The sequence below is a fragment of the Acipenser ruthenus genome, chromosome 11, assembly GCF_902713425.1.
Source record: "Acipenser ruthenus chromosome 11, fAciRut3.2 maternal haplotype, whole genome shotgun sequence".
NCBI classification, from domain to species: Eukaryota; Metazoa; Chordata; class Actinopteri; order Acipenseriformes; family Acipenseridae; genus Acipenser; species Acipenser ruthenus.
This window is the reverse complement of record NC_081199.1, coordinates 40971516-40986936: the sequence shown is the minus strand read 5'-3', so window position 1 is coordinate 40986936 and position 15421 is coordinate 40971516. Positions and strand designations below refer to the sequence as shown.

The 15421-nt window shown below is 39.7% G+C and overlaps 1 protein-coding gene across 46 annotated transcripts in view; it reads left to right on the top strand.

Moving 5' to 3' along the window:
• The window catches only part of LOC117426789 (leucine-rich repeat flightless-interacting protein 2), a 63339-nt gene that overhangs the window by 46083 nt on the left and 1835 nt on the right, over positions 1-15421 (top strand). For 36 of the 46 annotated variants that reach the window (XM_059033960.1, XM_059033958.1, XM_059033961.1 and 33 more), the window contains 5 exons: positions 321-413; positions 578-670; positions 1062-1154; positions 1785-1932; positions 2837-9314. In XM_059033960.1, the coding sequence (XP_058889943.1) occupies positions 321-413; positions 578-670; positions 1062-1154; positions 1785-1932; positions 2837-6921 (4512 nt within the window). In that variant the 3' untranslated portion in view covers positions 6922-9314. Of the gene's footprint in view, positions 1-320; positions 414-577; positions 671-1061; positions 1155-1784; positions 1933-2836; positions 9315-9561; positions 10728-11499; positions 11550-12287; positions 12406-13367; positions 13448-15284; positions 15390-15421 lie in introns of those variants that run through there. The other 10 variants (XM_059033988.1, XM_059033989.1, XM_059033990.1 and 7 more) reach the window with 6 other exon arrangements.

The window sequence follows — 15421 nt, the reverse complement described above, 5'->3', positions numbered from 1 at the left end:
GCAGGCTCATTGGCAGCTCTGTTCACACAGAACTATACAAATCTCTAGCGTGCTAAATCTAGGAATACTATAAAAAGAAAATGGCAAACATTTCTCCAGCTGAAGACTTGTAGTCAATAAATGTGCTAAGCAGCTTGGTTACAACGGCTTCCTGCCCATGGGTAGCTTGCAGACGCAGTACACACACTACATACTGCAAGGTCAGAGCATTGCAGTGGTGAAGGTATGCATACTACTGCTAACTTATGAGCCTAATATGAAGTGGGGTGGTTGGGAAACTATTTGTGATAGTAAATTAGTACACTCTCCTTTTTCAACAGGAACATGAAAGAGAAAGACACGCCCACTCTGTGTTACAATTCCAGTTTAACGAGATGAAAGAAAACCTCAGACAGAGTGAAGAATTGTTAGCTGTGAGTAACCCATTTAGCTGCTGCATTATCACTCATTACTCTTCTAATAAGAACCTGGTATCTCTTTTTTCATTTTTTTACATTTGTTTCTCTTTCCTTATAACCTTCTTACCCTCTTCTCCTCTCTCTCTTCATTCTCTTCCTGGCATATTTCCGTGTGTCAGGAAATTCGGCAGCTGAAACTGAAGCAGGAGAGCTCTGTTAGAGAGGTTTCAGACTTGCAGGAAACCATCGAATGGAAGGATAAAAAGATAGGGGTAAATCACACTGTGTACACTAGTTTAACTTGACTTGCATACATGAATAATTATAATAACAGCTATATATATATATATATATATATATATATATATATATATATATATAATTATCCATATTTTCAAAATTTCTCACTTCATCAACAATACAATTGTATTCCAGGAATTAACTGTATTGCGCTACAGGAGTTCTCCAAAATGCTTCGGAATAAACATAATCCAATTTCTTGCATATGCAAAGAACAAATTTACAGCACACACAAAATATTAATATTAAATAGTTTCTTTATTATATTTTTTGATTCTTGATTGCTGAATCTTTGCTGTTCTTCCTCTCCTCTCCTCTCCTGTCCTCTCCTCTCCTCTCGCCCCACCTCGTGGGGTCGCTCAGGCGTTAGAGAGGCAGAAGGAATATTTTGATGTGATCCGGACTGAGCGTGATGAGCTCAGAGACGAGATTGTCTTGCTCCAGGATGTAATAAAGGTACATGTACAACAAGAGAGATCGAACCCACACACCCTTCATGGGACTCCCGCTGCAGTTCAAAAGCTTTAGCAGGATCGCACAACTCCTCTAAGCTTTACTTTCTATTTTGATTGTGTTTTCAGCGAAGGAAATAAGTCCTCGTGTCTCAGACTCATTTAATTTAGCTTGAACATAGAGTGACTCGAGCAGTTTAAGTTCCTCTATCCCTTTTATGTTTTTTGCAACTTGGAAAATAAATCAAAGAGTCTTAAAAAAAAAAAAGTGCAATACAAAGCAACTATTCACAGCACATTAACCCTTGAAAATTTTGAAATACTGAAAATAGCTTAAAAAAATGGTTTGGGCACAATAAGTATATTTTTCAATTAACATTTTTTCTTCCATTGCTTTATATGGGGAAGAAATTGCATCCTCATATGAGGCTATCATGCATTTGCATCTTCTATATGGCCCCTATAAAGACTAGGAGAGGTGTGTTTTTTTTTTTCATTCCTATATGAGGTTACCATGCATGAAAAAGTTAGTTACAAAGAAAGGCCGTTTAGCCTACTGCCTAGGCAAATATCTGTACTTTGTGGTGACCGTTATGTTCTTAATCTACACCTACTCTTTCTTTATTCTGACTAGAAACATGGGATAGTCCTAGGCGCAGAGCTGACAACCAATGGAGAAGTGGGTAACACAGTTCTTGACAGCACAGTCCACGCTGACTCTGTGAAGCGATCAGTGCCGGACTCCACTCCAGTTCTGCAGACTCCTGGGGATGGGCTAATCGGTGAGAGATCACTTTGTGAAAAATTCACAATCCAAACCTTGAGCTTCACAACCAGTACATTTTCATATTCAATTAGCTGTCATTCACTAACCCTGTGCTTGCATGCAGCATGCTTAAATCTGACACTTGTCACTTGCCTTTCCTGGGGTTTCTTTTGCCTCTGTATTGTCAGTGATTACTTAAACCCAAGCTTTGGAAATACTGGGCCATGTTCACAAGTGCTAAGTTTACAACAGAATGACTCGCACCTTGTTTTTTTTATTTTTTATAGTTCTGTTACACATGCAAAATAAAACAAGTATAAACTTAGCGCTTGTGATAAATGCTGTGTGATCCATATTGGTTTAATGGACAGCCTAATGAAATTAGTGGGGTAATCGACCCAGCTTCTCTTGTGCTAAACTGGACCGCATTTTACCTGATATGGATTATATTGGTGTCAGAAGGTTACTACTGAGTAATAAAAACTTTTCACTGATTACTCTCATATAGAAACTTAAGCGTAGTTTTGGATAAACTATTTTTATTAAAACATGTGCAGACATGGACTTTATGTATAGGAAATACGCCATATTCACTAACTTAATTGTGCAGTGTTGTTTAGAAAGTTACCTGCTTTAGATTGTCAGCAGAAGTTGAACTTCTTATCCTTGCCAGCCTTGATTTCACTTATCTAATGTGCACCTGTGCCAAGAAGCTACCGCTGTGGTTTCCGCTGTTTATCACAAATTGATTCATTTACGGATCAGCACCTTTCTCGCTCCCTCTCTGTCTCTTCCAATCTGCTGATTTTTGTTCTCTTGTGATTCCAGCCTTTTTTCTGCGCTCATAGCCGTGGCTAGAAGTGCTTGTGGTTGTCCACCTTACGCGTGGGCCCTTCAACTATCTTCCAATGGTTTTTTAGGCAAAGCCACGGAGGTGGAGATGAAAATTTCGCTTTTGGCGGATGTTGGAAATAAAGAGATCTTGCAGAGCGCCGGGGACGAGGCTGAAAAGCAGGAGAGCTTGGATGATGATGCTGAGACACAGGAAGGGCATGTCGGTGAAAAGGCAGAAGAGAATTTGGCTGAAAATGAACAGTTGGCGTCAGTGCCTAGTGATGACATACTAAATGATCCAGGGGATGTTCAGCAACGGGAACAGAGTGACATTGCCAGTCAGGCCTCTAGTTATTTGCTTGAGACCGCAGAGACTGACAGTACCTTAGGCAGTAATGCAATTGCTCAGAGCTCAGTTGATGACATAAATCAAAATGACATTCACGAGCACAGTCCAGTTCTTGAGCTGACATACAGTGTAGACAATGGAATTGTAGAGGCCAACAGTCTGATAGCAGAAGGAGAGATCATGAGTGAGAGGGAAACAGAAGTGATTAACAGGGAGGATGAAGGAGGCAAGGAAGTGGTGCAGGTAATAATAACAGGACCAGATGATGATATGGAAAGTGAGACTGAGCAAGACCTTTCCGATAAAGAAGCTGAAACTACTGAAAAGGGTAATAGCGATGGTCAACAAAGTGTTCAGAGTGCAGAGGAGATGAGAATAGAGGGCGGTGAGACTAAAACCCAAGAAGAAAGCTTAAACAGTAACAAGGAAGAGTCAATAACAGGGAGTGCTGTTACTGACAAAGTTTCAGATGAAGAGAATGCAGAGCATGAAGTTGCTCAGGATCCTACAGAAAAAGTTGATGAAGCTAATAGTACTGGTAAGGAAAGAGTTCAGAAAGCCGCGGATTCCTATATTGAAGGCAAAGAAACACAAGAAGAGAGTGATGTAAAGCAATTAACAGAAGAAGTAGAAGTCGAAGGTTTAGTAAAAGTTTTGGGTGAAGGGAATGCGGAAAAGGTTGAGCATGAAATGGCTCCTGGTCCTACAGAAAAAGTTGATGAAGCTAATTGTACTGGTGAGGAAAGAGTTCAGACTGCCAAGGGTACCAATATAGAAGGCAAAGAAACACGAGAGGAAAGCCTAGACAGAACAAATCTTGAGGGAAGTACAGCAACAGAGGGTGATGTAAAACAAGTAACAGAAAAAGTAGAGGTCAAAGATTTGGTAAAAGGTGAAGTTTTGGGTGAAGGGGATGCGATTTATGAGCAGGGAGAAATAGATGTACTGGTGGAAGAAAAGGAGCCAGTGGCAAGTACAGGAAATAAGGAAAAGGTTGAGCATGAAATTGCTCCTGGTCCTTCAGAAAAAGTTGATGAAGCTAATTGTACTGGTGAGGGAAGAGTTCCGAAAGCAGAGGATACCCATATTGAAGGCAAAGAAACACAAGAGGAAAGCATAGACAGCACAAATGTGAAACAAATAACAGAAAAAGTAGAGGTTGAAGGTTTGGCAGTGGACAAAGTTTTGGAGGAAGAGAAGATGATTCCTGAGGAGGGAGAAGTAGATAAAATAATGGAGAACAAGGAGCCAGGGGCAAGTACAGGATCTGAGGAAAAGGTTGAACATGAAATTGCTCAGGGTCCTACAGAAAAAGTTGAAGAAAAAGTGAATCATGCTGGTGACGACAGAGTTAGGAGTGCTGAGGATATCAATACAAAAGGAACACAAGATGAAAACATAGACAGCACCGATATTATGGAAATTACAGTGACAGAGGGTGATGTAAAACAGGTAACAGAAAAAGTAGGGGATGAAAGTTTGGTTCAGTTAGAGAAGACAGGCATTACGGGTGAGTGCCAGGAGGAGTTGGATAGTGATGTAGTGAAGAGCAAAGACGGAAGTTCATGTGAGGTTCAGAAGGAGCACGAGGAACAGGAAGAGGTTACCATGGAAACCAAAGCAGAGCAGATAAAAGAGGAAGTGACCAGGGAATCTGTGACACCTTCCTTAGAACATGGGCAGGAATCCGGGGAGATTGAGGGTAGTGAAAATGCCCCACAAAGTATTGCGATTGGAGAACCAGAGACTTTATGCAATGACAGCACAGTCATGGAGGAGGTGACTGTGAGATCAGACATCCAGGCTGGCAATGAGAAACAAGAATTTGTTTCTTTAGAGACTGAAACAAAGCAGGAAGAAGTGGTCCTAGCAGGAGATGGAATGACCCCAACCATGGACCACCATGAGCTGGATTCCGAGGACAAAGGTGTAAGTGAGGAAGCCTTACCACACAGACCTGAGGATGAACCAGAAGTTAGTTGTGAAAGTGACACAACCAACAACAATGTAGAAGGAATGACTGATGAGAATGACAGTAAAGAAAAGCATGGAGAAGATTTGACGGCTTCGTGTTTTGTAGAAGAAGTAGACCAAGGAGAAGTCTCAATACCTCTGGAAGATAAGGGTGGAGATATTGAGGAAGCCAAGAACGAGGTAGGCAACAGCAGCCAAAAGGATGAAGGAGAAGGACTTAAACAAGACGACTTGAAGGAAGATTCTGAAAAGAAAGTGCAGAGTCAGAAAACTGAAGACCAAAACAAAGAAGATAAACTTGAAAATGAAACCAATTTAAAAAGTCGGACTGCAGCAGAGCAGGGTGTTGAAGGAATAGCAAATGTTGAAACTGTACAGGAAAATATCATGGGTAGAGTCATAGCTCAAGGGTCTGGAGATGATGTAAAAGAGGAACCTTTGTTTGGTGGAGAGGGTCAAAAAGTAATTTCAGAAGACTACATTAAGACCATTGAAGAAGAAACGAGAACTGTAAACAAGGAAGTGAAGGGAACAGAGAGTCAAAACATAGATCCAGCAGTTGTTAAAGACGTCTTTGAGTCTAAGGGAGAAACAATAGTTCAGTGTGAAATCTGTGTGGAGAAAGTAGAGGTTGAACTTGACCACCAAGACAATTATTTAGATGAAGAAATACACCCTGAGAACCTTGAAACAGTTGGCACTGTCGCAGAGGATAGTAAACCCAGTGATAACTCTGAACTGGCACCAGCAGACAAAGTGGTGTCACAAAGTACCGTAGAAGTAGAGACCCTTAAAGATGAGAAAATCAATCAGGGTCTTGAGCCAACAATCACAGCGGCAGATAATATCAAATCAGAATGTATGTTGCCTGATGGCAGTGAGCAGGAGAAAACTGATGAACTGATTGGCAAAGATGAAACAGTCATTCAGCAAACTACAGCCGATATAAGCGAAGATGCTATATTGGAGGAAATGGCTACTGCTGAGAAGAAAGTTGATGTATTTAATTTGGAGAAAGAAAGAGAGAGTAAAGACCAGAAACATGAACACCAAGACGAGGCCCAGGAAGTGAAGCAAGAGGTAACTTCAAAAGAAGAGGTAAAAGAAAAGAGTACGGAAAAAGTGGAGGAGAACATTCCTGACGACATCCAAGAAAAAGAGCAAGCACCTGCTAAAGAGGAAAAGCAGGATGAGACACAGCTCACACAAAAGGAAGAGGAGAAAGGCGAGGCAGAGGAGGAGGAGGAGGAGGAGGAGGAGGGGGAAGAGGACAATGAGGAAGACGAGGAAGGAGAGAAATTCGAGTTTGATGATGAAGTGGGACAGGATTTGGAGGAATCGGATCAGAAAGTTTGCCTAGAAGATCCACTTAAGGAAAAAGAGACACAGCAACAGGGTGCTGAAACAAACGATAGTAGTCCTGTGACCAAGACTGATAGTCAAGATAAAGAACAAAGAAGTGAGAAGGGAGATGTAGATCAGCTTAAAACTCAAGATTCAGAAAGTGAAAAGACAGGGGGAGAGCAAAACCAAAAGGAAATGGAGGAGGTGTGTTCTGCTGGTAGTCAGGGAAGTGTGAAGGAGTCGGGAGAGAGAGGGCAGCAGGGTGAGGACGGGAACAAGCAAGGGGACATAGGGAGGGAGCTCGAGAAGGAGCTGGGAGAGGGTACGAAAAGGCAAAGTATCTCTGAAGACAGTGTAGGGGAACCCGTGGGGCAGACACCAGACAGCGTACAGGATACGGAGGACAGCAAGTCAGGAAGTACTGAGGATCTTGGAAAGCAAGATGCAGCCAAGGGGAGTAAGAAAGGAAAGGGGAAAAATAAGGATGATTGTCGGATATCATGAAAAGTGTTTTAATGCAGACTACTCCAAGGTGGGACAAGTGAGAGACTAATTGGATAGCCTTGTGCCAGAATAACCCAATTCTCAACTAGTATTTAAAGATGTAAAACCGACAATTTTTAACTTCATTATGGCATGAGACCATCCAATTATTTTAATACTAAAATGTAATTTTGGTCTACTATAAAGAACCTTACAAATCACAAAAAAGTACCTGCTCATGTTACAATTAACATTTACTTTTACTTTGATGTTTACTGTGTTTCAATATGAACTTACATTTCTATCAAGTAGAAAGCCATGTATTAGAGGTAATTACATTTGAATTACCGATGCTTATAACTGTATACAGTGTTGCACTCAAGATTGTGAGAGAAACCGGACACTTTGTGTTAATTACTGTTTTGTTATAGTATGTGATCTTGGTTCCAACTTGCCTCTAATTAGAGTTTACTAAACTTGTGGCTTTTGAAAAAGTTCACAGTTTAGCCAGAAGTTTGATTACTGTACACCCACCCAATTACACGATTACTCTTCTGGTTTGTCAATATGCTGTATGTGGTTAAGATCCTTAATGTGGATTCCCTGAACTGTGGGATTCCGTGTTATAATGAAGAGAGTAGTGCATTAGTCAGGATACAGAAGAAATATCCTTGGTATTTGTGCTTATTCTACTGTATATCAACTATTTATTTTCAGAGAAGATGTATTCTGGTTAGAGTATAGTAATACGTAATAAAAGAAATTGCAATTCCAGAAAAGGAGGATGTGATTTTTTTTTTCTCCTTTATTGTTGTTGACTAGATACATTAACAAAGTATAATAGCACTTTATTATGTATTAAGTGAGTTTTGGATTGGGTAATGAAAGTAATAACTGCTGTGTTGGTATATTGACACTGCAAACTGCAGTGCTGTAAAGAAGTTATTTTGCAGTCAGTACAGGTCCGTTTGTTTGCAGTGTTATTGAGGATAAATTTGACTGAAGTATTTTTGCTGTGTATAAATACTTCCATGTATGTTTTTATTGTGTTTTTTTGGTGTGTATTAAAGTGAGACGGTGATTTAAAAAAAACAAACCTTGCTTATCGGTAACAAAATATTCAATCTAAACGGACATTAAGTCATAAATTGGCAAAATCTAGTGTAATTTACAGTTCACTTCGATTTTTCTTTTTTTATAGAATCCTAAAATAAACCATTTACATTTTATTTGTCACTTTCTGTACCCGTATCGCACCTCCGTTTAAGTCATTGGAAAGAATTTACAGGCAAGTACATTAGGATAGATCGAAGTCTTTCCGTGATTTTCATGCAAATTCATTCTGTGCTTGTTTTGTAACATTTAACAGTTTTTCTTTCCCAAAAAAAATGATGATGCTTTTGCACTTTTCAGTGTGTTGTGATCAGTGTGTATCTTACATGATTCGTTGTACACATAACTGAGCTAAACATTTTAGAAGAACTGCTGTCGCCTGTTGCTGGTGCCGGCTCACCATTTATTGTCTTTTATACTTCACACACACACACACACACACACACACACACACACACACACAGGCATACTAGTGCTGGGAGGAATTTGTTTTTATCATGTTTCTATATTTGTTCTACATTTTAGATCATTATCACTGTAGGAAAACAAACACTTACAGTAAGGAGCAAAATTTCTTGGCTGGTGAAGTTTTTGCCCTTTTTAATTTTGATTGACTGTTTTAAAGTTATGTTATCGTTAACAAAACATTTTAACAGAGAAGCGCTTCCCGTAACCATAGGCTACTGGGAGGCTTTCTTGACAAGGGTTTGAGGTTTAATTACAGCACACTTTTGGTATATTAATGTAAACTGATTAAATGCATACAGTATTTCTGGGAAAACACATAACATGCGTCTGATTTCTAACATTCATTTTGTTTCAATATTTGAATATCTGTCCCAGCACTAATATTTAGTATCAGTCAACAGTTGGTCTAAGGCTTTACCGGCTGGTTTCACAGATCCTGATTTAGCACTTGTCTTGAACTGCTTTACCTAAAATAACATTAGTTAGTTTAAATTAGTGATAATCGGGGTCTGTGAAACCAGTGAAATAAATATCACAGAGGAGCAAGTTCTGAAGTGTCATTCATGTGTTGCCACCGAAGAGCTCTCTGCTTTCCAAATGCAAATATTAGATCAGTACTTGATAAGAGAATTTAAGTTGAACCACAGAATTTTTTTTTTCTTTTTTTTGGCAAGTTATTGTAGTGTGTTTTTAAATTAGCTGGAATCCTTAATTTCTTTTAAAAACCAAAGATCAGACCACCCAGTTCCAATTGGAGATTGTACTATATATCTATTTTTTTATGTAATGAACTGAACATCTGAAAAAAATAATCAATAAAAAAAAATCTACAATCCTTGTTTTGTGGTTTTTTAACCTGAAATATAATGACAGTGTCCAGTAATAAGTTTAGGCGGTGTGCTCCCTGTATTGCATTAACCTTCTTTGCAATGTATGAAACCTTGAGCACTTATCTGTTAGTTGGCAGTTTATATCAGAATTTGGCAATGGCATTAGAATGTGTGTTCAAAACTTGTCAGAGAATGAATATCTCAGACTGCAACTGGGAAACTAAGACTCTCAGTGCTGCATGTGTTTAAGGAATGGCAAGTGTTCCGAGAACATGACTGGGGAAGACCGGAACTGCTGAGGAATGGCAACTTCTGAAAACCATCGTTCTATACACACGAAACCACAGCCCTGAATTCTGCATTGACCACAGCAGTGCCCGGCGAGTTATGCAAGATGATTATGTTTCAGGGTTTGCAAGGTAGTAATATTTGAATGACTCGCTGGTTATGTTTGCAAAGATTTCATCATCATTATTAGTAACCTAGCTACAGGAGAGTTACAACTGATAGTATACAGTGCATTACCCAGCATGTCTACAGGATTCTTGTTGATGCACAGTGATTTACATAACCAGTATATTATGCAAAACGATTTGGATATTAATAAAACCGGGGCATACAATTTGACTGAATTAGAAAAGTTATACCCAAATACAATGGATATTGATTATCTGGATAACTGTATACTTGCTGGGTATTTTTCTCTTTTTATTGTATTTTGATGGACTATTTGAAGTACAAATAGGTCAAAATGCTATTTAAATAGTTCTCAGTAATTCTGAATGGATCTATGGATCTGCAAGTTCTGTTACTTTACCATGTAGCAAGTGGAGTGGACAGAGTTAAAGGTCACATATCACATGATTTCCAAAGTCCAGGAAGCAAAAGCAAGATGGCAGCCAGTTTAAGCAATGAGGAAAACAATCTCAATATTAGAGCAACAGAGAAGAAAATAAATAAAGGGATTTGTTGCTAGACTTTTAAACACAGTAAATCAATACAGAAATGTGTCCAGTCCTGCAGTATGGAATACCACTTCAGGCTGGATTGCAAATGTATGTCAAAATAATTATGCTAGCCAGTGAAACTAAATAGTGTTTGAAAAATGTATTTTTATTTCTTAAATCCGGAACTCACAAAGACTGTGATAGGAATGTAAAAAACACAAAAAGACAGCAAATTGGAATTTAGTGCTAAACGTTGAAAAGCATTAGCTCTCCAGTAGATTCTGTGCAGTTCCATGCAGGTAACTAACATACTAATGCTTCATAAATAAGTGTGGTTAACTCATGCACAAGGTGTGTTATAATTGCAATGATTGAGCGATCAGTGTTATTAACATGCACATGAGATTTTGTGTTCCAGCTTTGTCTCCATCCTAGTGTATTTGCATGCTAACCAAGTAGAAGATATTAAAGGTCATTTGCATGCGGCAGGCAGACGATGAACTAAACTCCCTCCATGCCTCCTCCTCCTCCTCTTTCTCTCCCTATGGTATGTGCCATTAAACATAATTTACTAACCTGGACTTTCTCTCCTGAGTGCAGGAGGGCTGGGGACAGGCCCTAAGTAAGCAACAGGTCCCTGTTGACCAGATGTCTCATCCTTTTACCTGTTTTCCATATTTTAGGACCAGTACAACAAAAGGTCCATTAAAACTGTTGGCTATATCCTTATCTACAGTAGCAAAGCTGAGCCTGTTGAAAACAACAATATGGGTCGTGGTCATAAAACTATAAGACACACACTCATGGGCACGCCAGGATCTAAAGGGTTAAAGCCTGATATGCAAGAGACTGCTGTTAATTTATGTATTTATTTCATTATTTTTTGTCTTCAGTCAAGCCCCTGTTGTGCCCATGTGCTTCCTTTCCAAAGATGTGGAGTAGAAGCTTCCACATAGAGAAACAGCGATCCAGGGGCAACCAAAACTCACAGAGCCGCTTTCTATGAGGAAATGAAAAATATGTATATATGTATTGTTGTGGAGACAAACAAGCGTGTGGAGCACACAGAAAGGGTTTTCAGCAGGGTTACATGTGGGATTGCACAGCTACAGTACCACCCAACACTCATCTAACAACTAGAAATACCTCCCTCTAACAAATGCTTAACAGTTTTTTACTTGGCGTCTCTATGGTGCTTCATCGTCATTAATACAATTATACCCGTCTTGTTTTTCTCTCAGAGATTCGACTCAGAAAATTGGTTGATGAAAGAGAGAGCTTGTTGGAGCAGGTAAATTTGATATTATCATGTTTTTGGTTACCTTACCATATCTTGTGATCTTAGTGTAACGTTACACCTATCACTTGGGGAAGTCTTTGTGAACCCTTGCCCCAGTATGTATTTGTACCCCTTGATACATGTGTCCCTATTTGTAGAGCGGTAGACGCTGTAGTAAATAAACAACATACATGGTTCTGAATAAAGGGAAATATTAGAACTGCAAAGTAAATCAAACCACACCATGCTTGCCCCTTGGCTGTGTGCCATCCTCTCCACACCATGCATGCCCCTTGGCTGTGTGCCATCCTCTCCACACCATGCTTGCCCCTTGGCTGTGTGCCATCCTCTCCACACCATGCATGCCCCTTGGCTGTGTGCCATCCTCTCCACACCATGCATGCCCCTTGGCTGTGCCATCCTCTCCACACCATGCATGCCCCTTGGCTGTGTGCCATCCTCTCCACACCATGCATGCCCCTTGGCTGTGTGCCATCCTCGCCACACCATTCTTGCTCCTTGGCTGTGTGCCATCCTCTCCACACCATGCTTGCCCCTTGGCTGTGTGCCATCCTCTCCACACCATGCATGCCCCTTGGCTGTGTCATCCTCTCCACACCATGCATGCCCCTTGGCTGTGCCATCCTCTCCACACCATGCATGCCCCTTGGCTGTGTGCCATCCTGTCCACACCATGCTTTCCCCTTGGCTATGTGCCATCCTCTGCATGTCATATTTCTTGCTTTTCAGATCAGGAAGTTGAAAGCCCAGTTGGATGACAAGAAGAGAAATGTCAATGTTGAAAGCGTGGTCTCTGAAGAGGAGGTGCTGGAGAACGGCACGGACGTGCACGTGATGGATCTACAGAGTAAGACACATTCTGAGATACTGGACACTTACTGTTCATTAAAGGAGTGCTAGACAGGACAAAAACATCAGTTTACATAGTTTGTTTTTATTTTATTTTTTTACTGTAACTTAAGATAGTTTCTTCAAGTACACTATAAAAACTCTCTTCTTTGAATCACTTCCTGTCCTGAAGGTCACATATTGGCCTAATGTACAGGAAGTGATAAGATACCAGGAAGCTGTAGCAACCTTTAATCTAGTGCGTTGTATTTCAATTATCTACAAATAATAGTCAAGCATGCAATAAAACACAAATCATATGGCAATTCACAAATGGTATATGAACTACAGGTAGTGGACAAAAAAATGGAAACACCTGGGTAAATGAGGGACACCAAGTATATTGAAAGCAAGGGCTTCCACACAGGTGTGGCTCATGCGTTAATTAAGCAAATAACATCCCAGCATGCTTAGGGTCATGTAGAAAAATGCTGGACAGGCCTAGTTGCCTATAATTATGGCTGCAAGAGGAGACCTCAGTGACTTTGAAAGAGGGGTGATTGTTGGGGCACGTTTGGCAGGAGCTTCAGTGACCAAGACAGCTCAACTTGCTGATGTTTCACGAGCAACGGTGTCTAAGGTGATGTCGGCATGGAACTCCGAGGGAAAGACATCATCAGCAAAGGGCAACAGATGGCTGAAGCACATACTCCAGGATCGTGATATCCTTGCATTAATTTGAAGTGCAAGGCAAAACAGGCGAGCCACTGCAGATCAATTGACTGCAAATTTCAACCTGGGGCGCGAGCAGCCAGTTTCATCAAAAACAGTCTGCTGAGAACTCCACAGAGCGGGATACCATAGTGGCCCAACGCCCTATTAAGTGACTTTATATTGGTGTTTCCATTTTTTTGTCCACTACCTGTATGTATATGAGAGAGAACAGTGTTTAATATTAAACTGTCTTTTAATATTCCCCAGGAGATTCTAACAGGCAAATTAGTGACCTCAAATTTAAACTAGTAAAATCAGAACAAGAAGTAACAACTTTGGAACAAAACGTAAGTATCTCAATGTTTGTGAATAGAGGAAGTGTGCAAGTGTGCGGACTGTCATTATTTGTTTGTTTTTTCTTTAAGGTACTAATAATGAAGATAAGGACGGATTCATTTTTATAAAATAATGGTATATATATATATATATATATATATATATATATATATATATATATATATTGTAAACGACACTCACCCACTCGGGTTCGTTGCCCCTTTAAAAATTGACCCAGCACACAGAAATGGATTTTTTCAGCACGATTGCGCTAATTTCTAATAAACACAAAATAAACAAAATACAAAACAAATACCTAGCTCTGTACGAGCACTAACTAAACAAACAGGAACCTAACTAATAATCCGGACAGCTAAGCTGTTTACCGGCTAAAACAAAACACCAAAAAGAACACCCAGTTACTTCTTTTTTTTTCCCACAATACGATTGACTACACCAACAATCGGGCTTCTTACTTCATGGCAGCCTCGAACAGACTGGCTGTCTTTCTTTTAAACCCTGCACCTGGCTCTAATTTACAATTAACCAGGTGCGGGTGATAATTAAACTAATAAAACAATTAACAGAAAAACAATTAACCAGGACAAATGTGCATTCCGCACATGTTTTTACTGCAGAGAGGTTTTAACCCCCTCCCTGCTGTCTCACAATATATATATATATATATATATATATATATATATATATATATATATATATATATATATATATATATATATATATATATATATGTTAATATATATGTTTATTCAGTAATACATCAGTGATCTCACATACAAGTCTCAGTTGATGGTGTTCTGAGCTGGCATCAGTGTAGATGTTATTTACTTCTGAGCCAAGCTGAGCTGACATGGCACAGAGATGTTAGAGGCATCTGAGCCGACATGGCACAGAGATGTTAGTTTCTGAGCCGCCATCAGTGTAGATGTTAGTTTCTGGGTTGAGCTGAACCGACCTGACCAAACAAATTACTTTGTACAGCACAGGTATACAGCTAGTTTACGTAATTTCCTTGGCCAAATTTGGTCTTATTTCCCTAGCATGAGACAAAGCACATTTGCATTTCTTCTTCACTTTACCAATGTCAGCAGCAGCCCAGATAACAAGAAGTTACATTTAAGAACAATTCTATGAGTTTTGCTAATTTCTCACAGGCAGCAAGGCGCTATACCCACGCATCACAAGGTCGAACGACAAGACTAGTGATTGCAAACTGCTGATGTGCACCAGCTACATGTACAGCTTACATTTATAGTTTATTAACCCTGCGTTGATTCAGAGCTTACATTAAACACAGAAAAATCACACAATGTTTACAGACAGTTTAAATAATTTCTCACTTCCTTCACCATTTAAATGGGAAGCATCAGTAACGGCTTGAATAAAGAAAAGGAACAAAGGCTGATGAAACAATGAGAGCTTGTGTCATTTAACTGGAACAATGTGTACCCTGCCCACACAAGGTGTGTGTTTATCAAAAAAAAAGAAAAAAAACTACGTGTTCCAACAGTGTGTTATTATGCTTTGTGTGACACTTCCCTAAAGTTATAGCATGTCACTTTTAACAAAAGTAAATGGTTTGTACATAAGCTCAAAACAGCTTATTAAGCAGAAACAATTTATGCAAAAACAAGTGTTATCTGTCCCGAGGCCACAGCTGCACTCTAGTTATGAAAAGCCAGTCACTCCAACATAGGTGTATTTCAGGCCACATGCCAAGCTAAAGAGCTACAAGGTCATGGAAATACATAGGCAAAAATACAGCACGTTTGTCCCAGCACTGCTCTAGAGTAGCAAAGTGTTTAAGTGTTTTCTTTTTTAATTCAGGTAATACGATTGGAAGGTCAGGTTACTCGCTACAAAAGTGCTGCAGAAAACGCTGAGAAGGTGGAAGATGATCTCAAAACTGAGAAGCGCAAGCTGCAAAGAGAGGTAACTTGAACCATTTGAGGTCCTGCTAATTT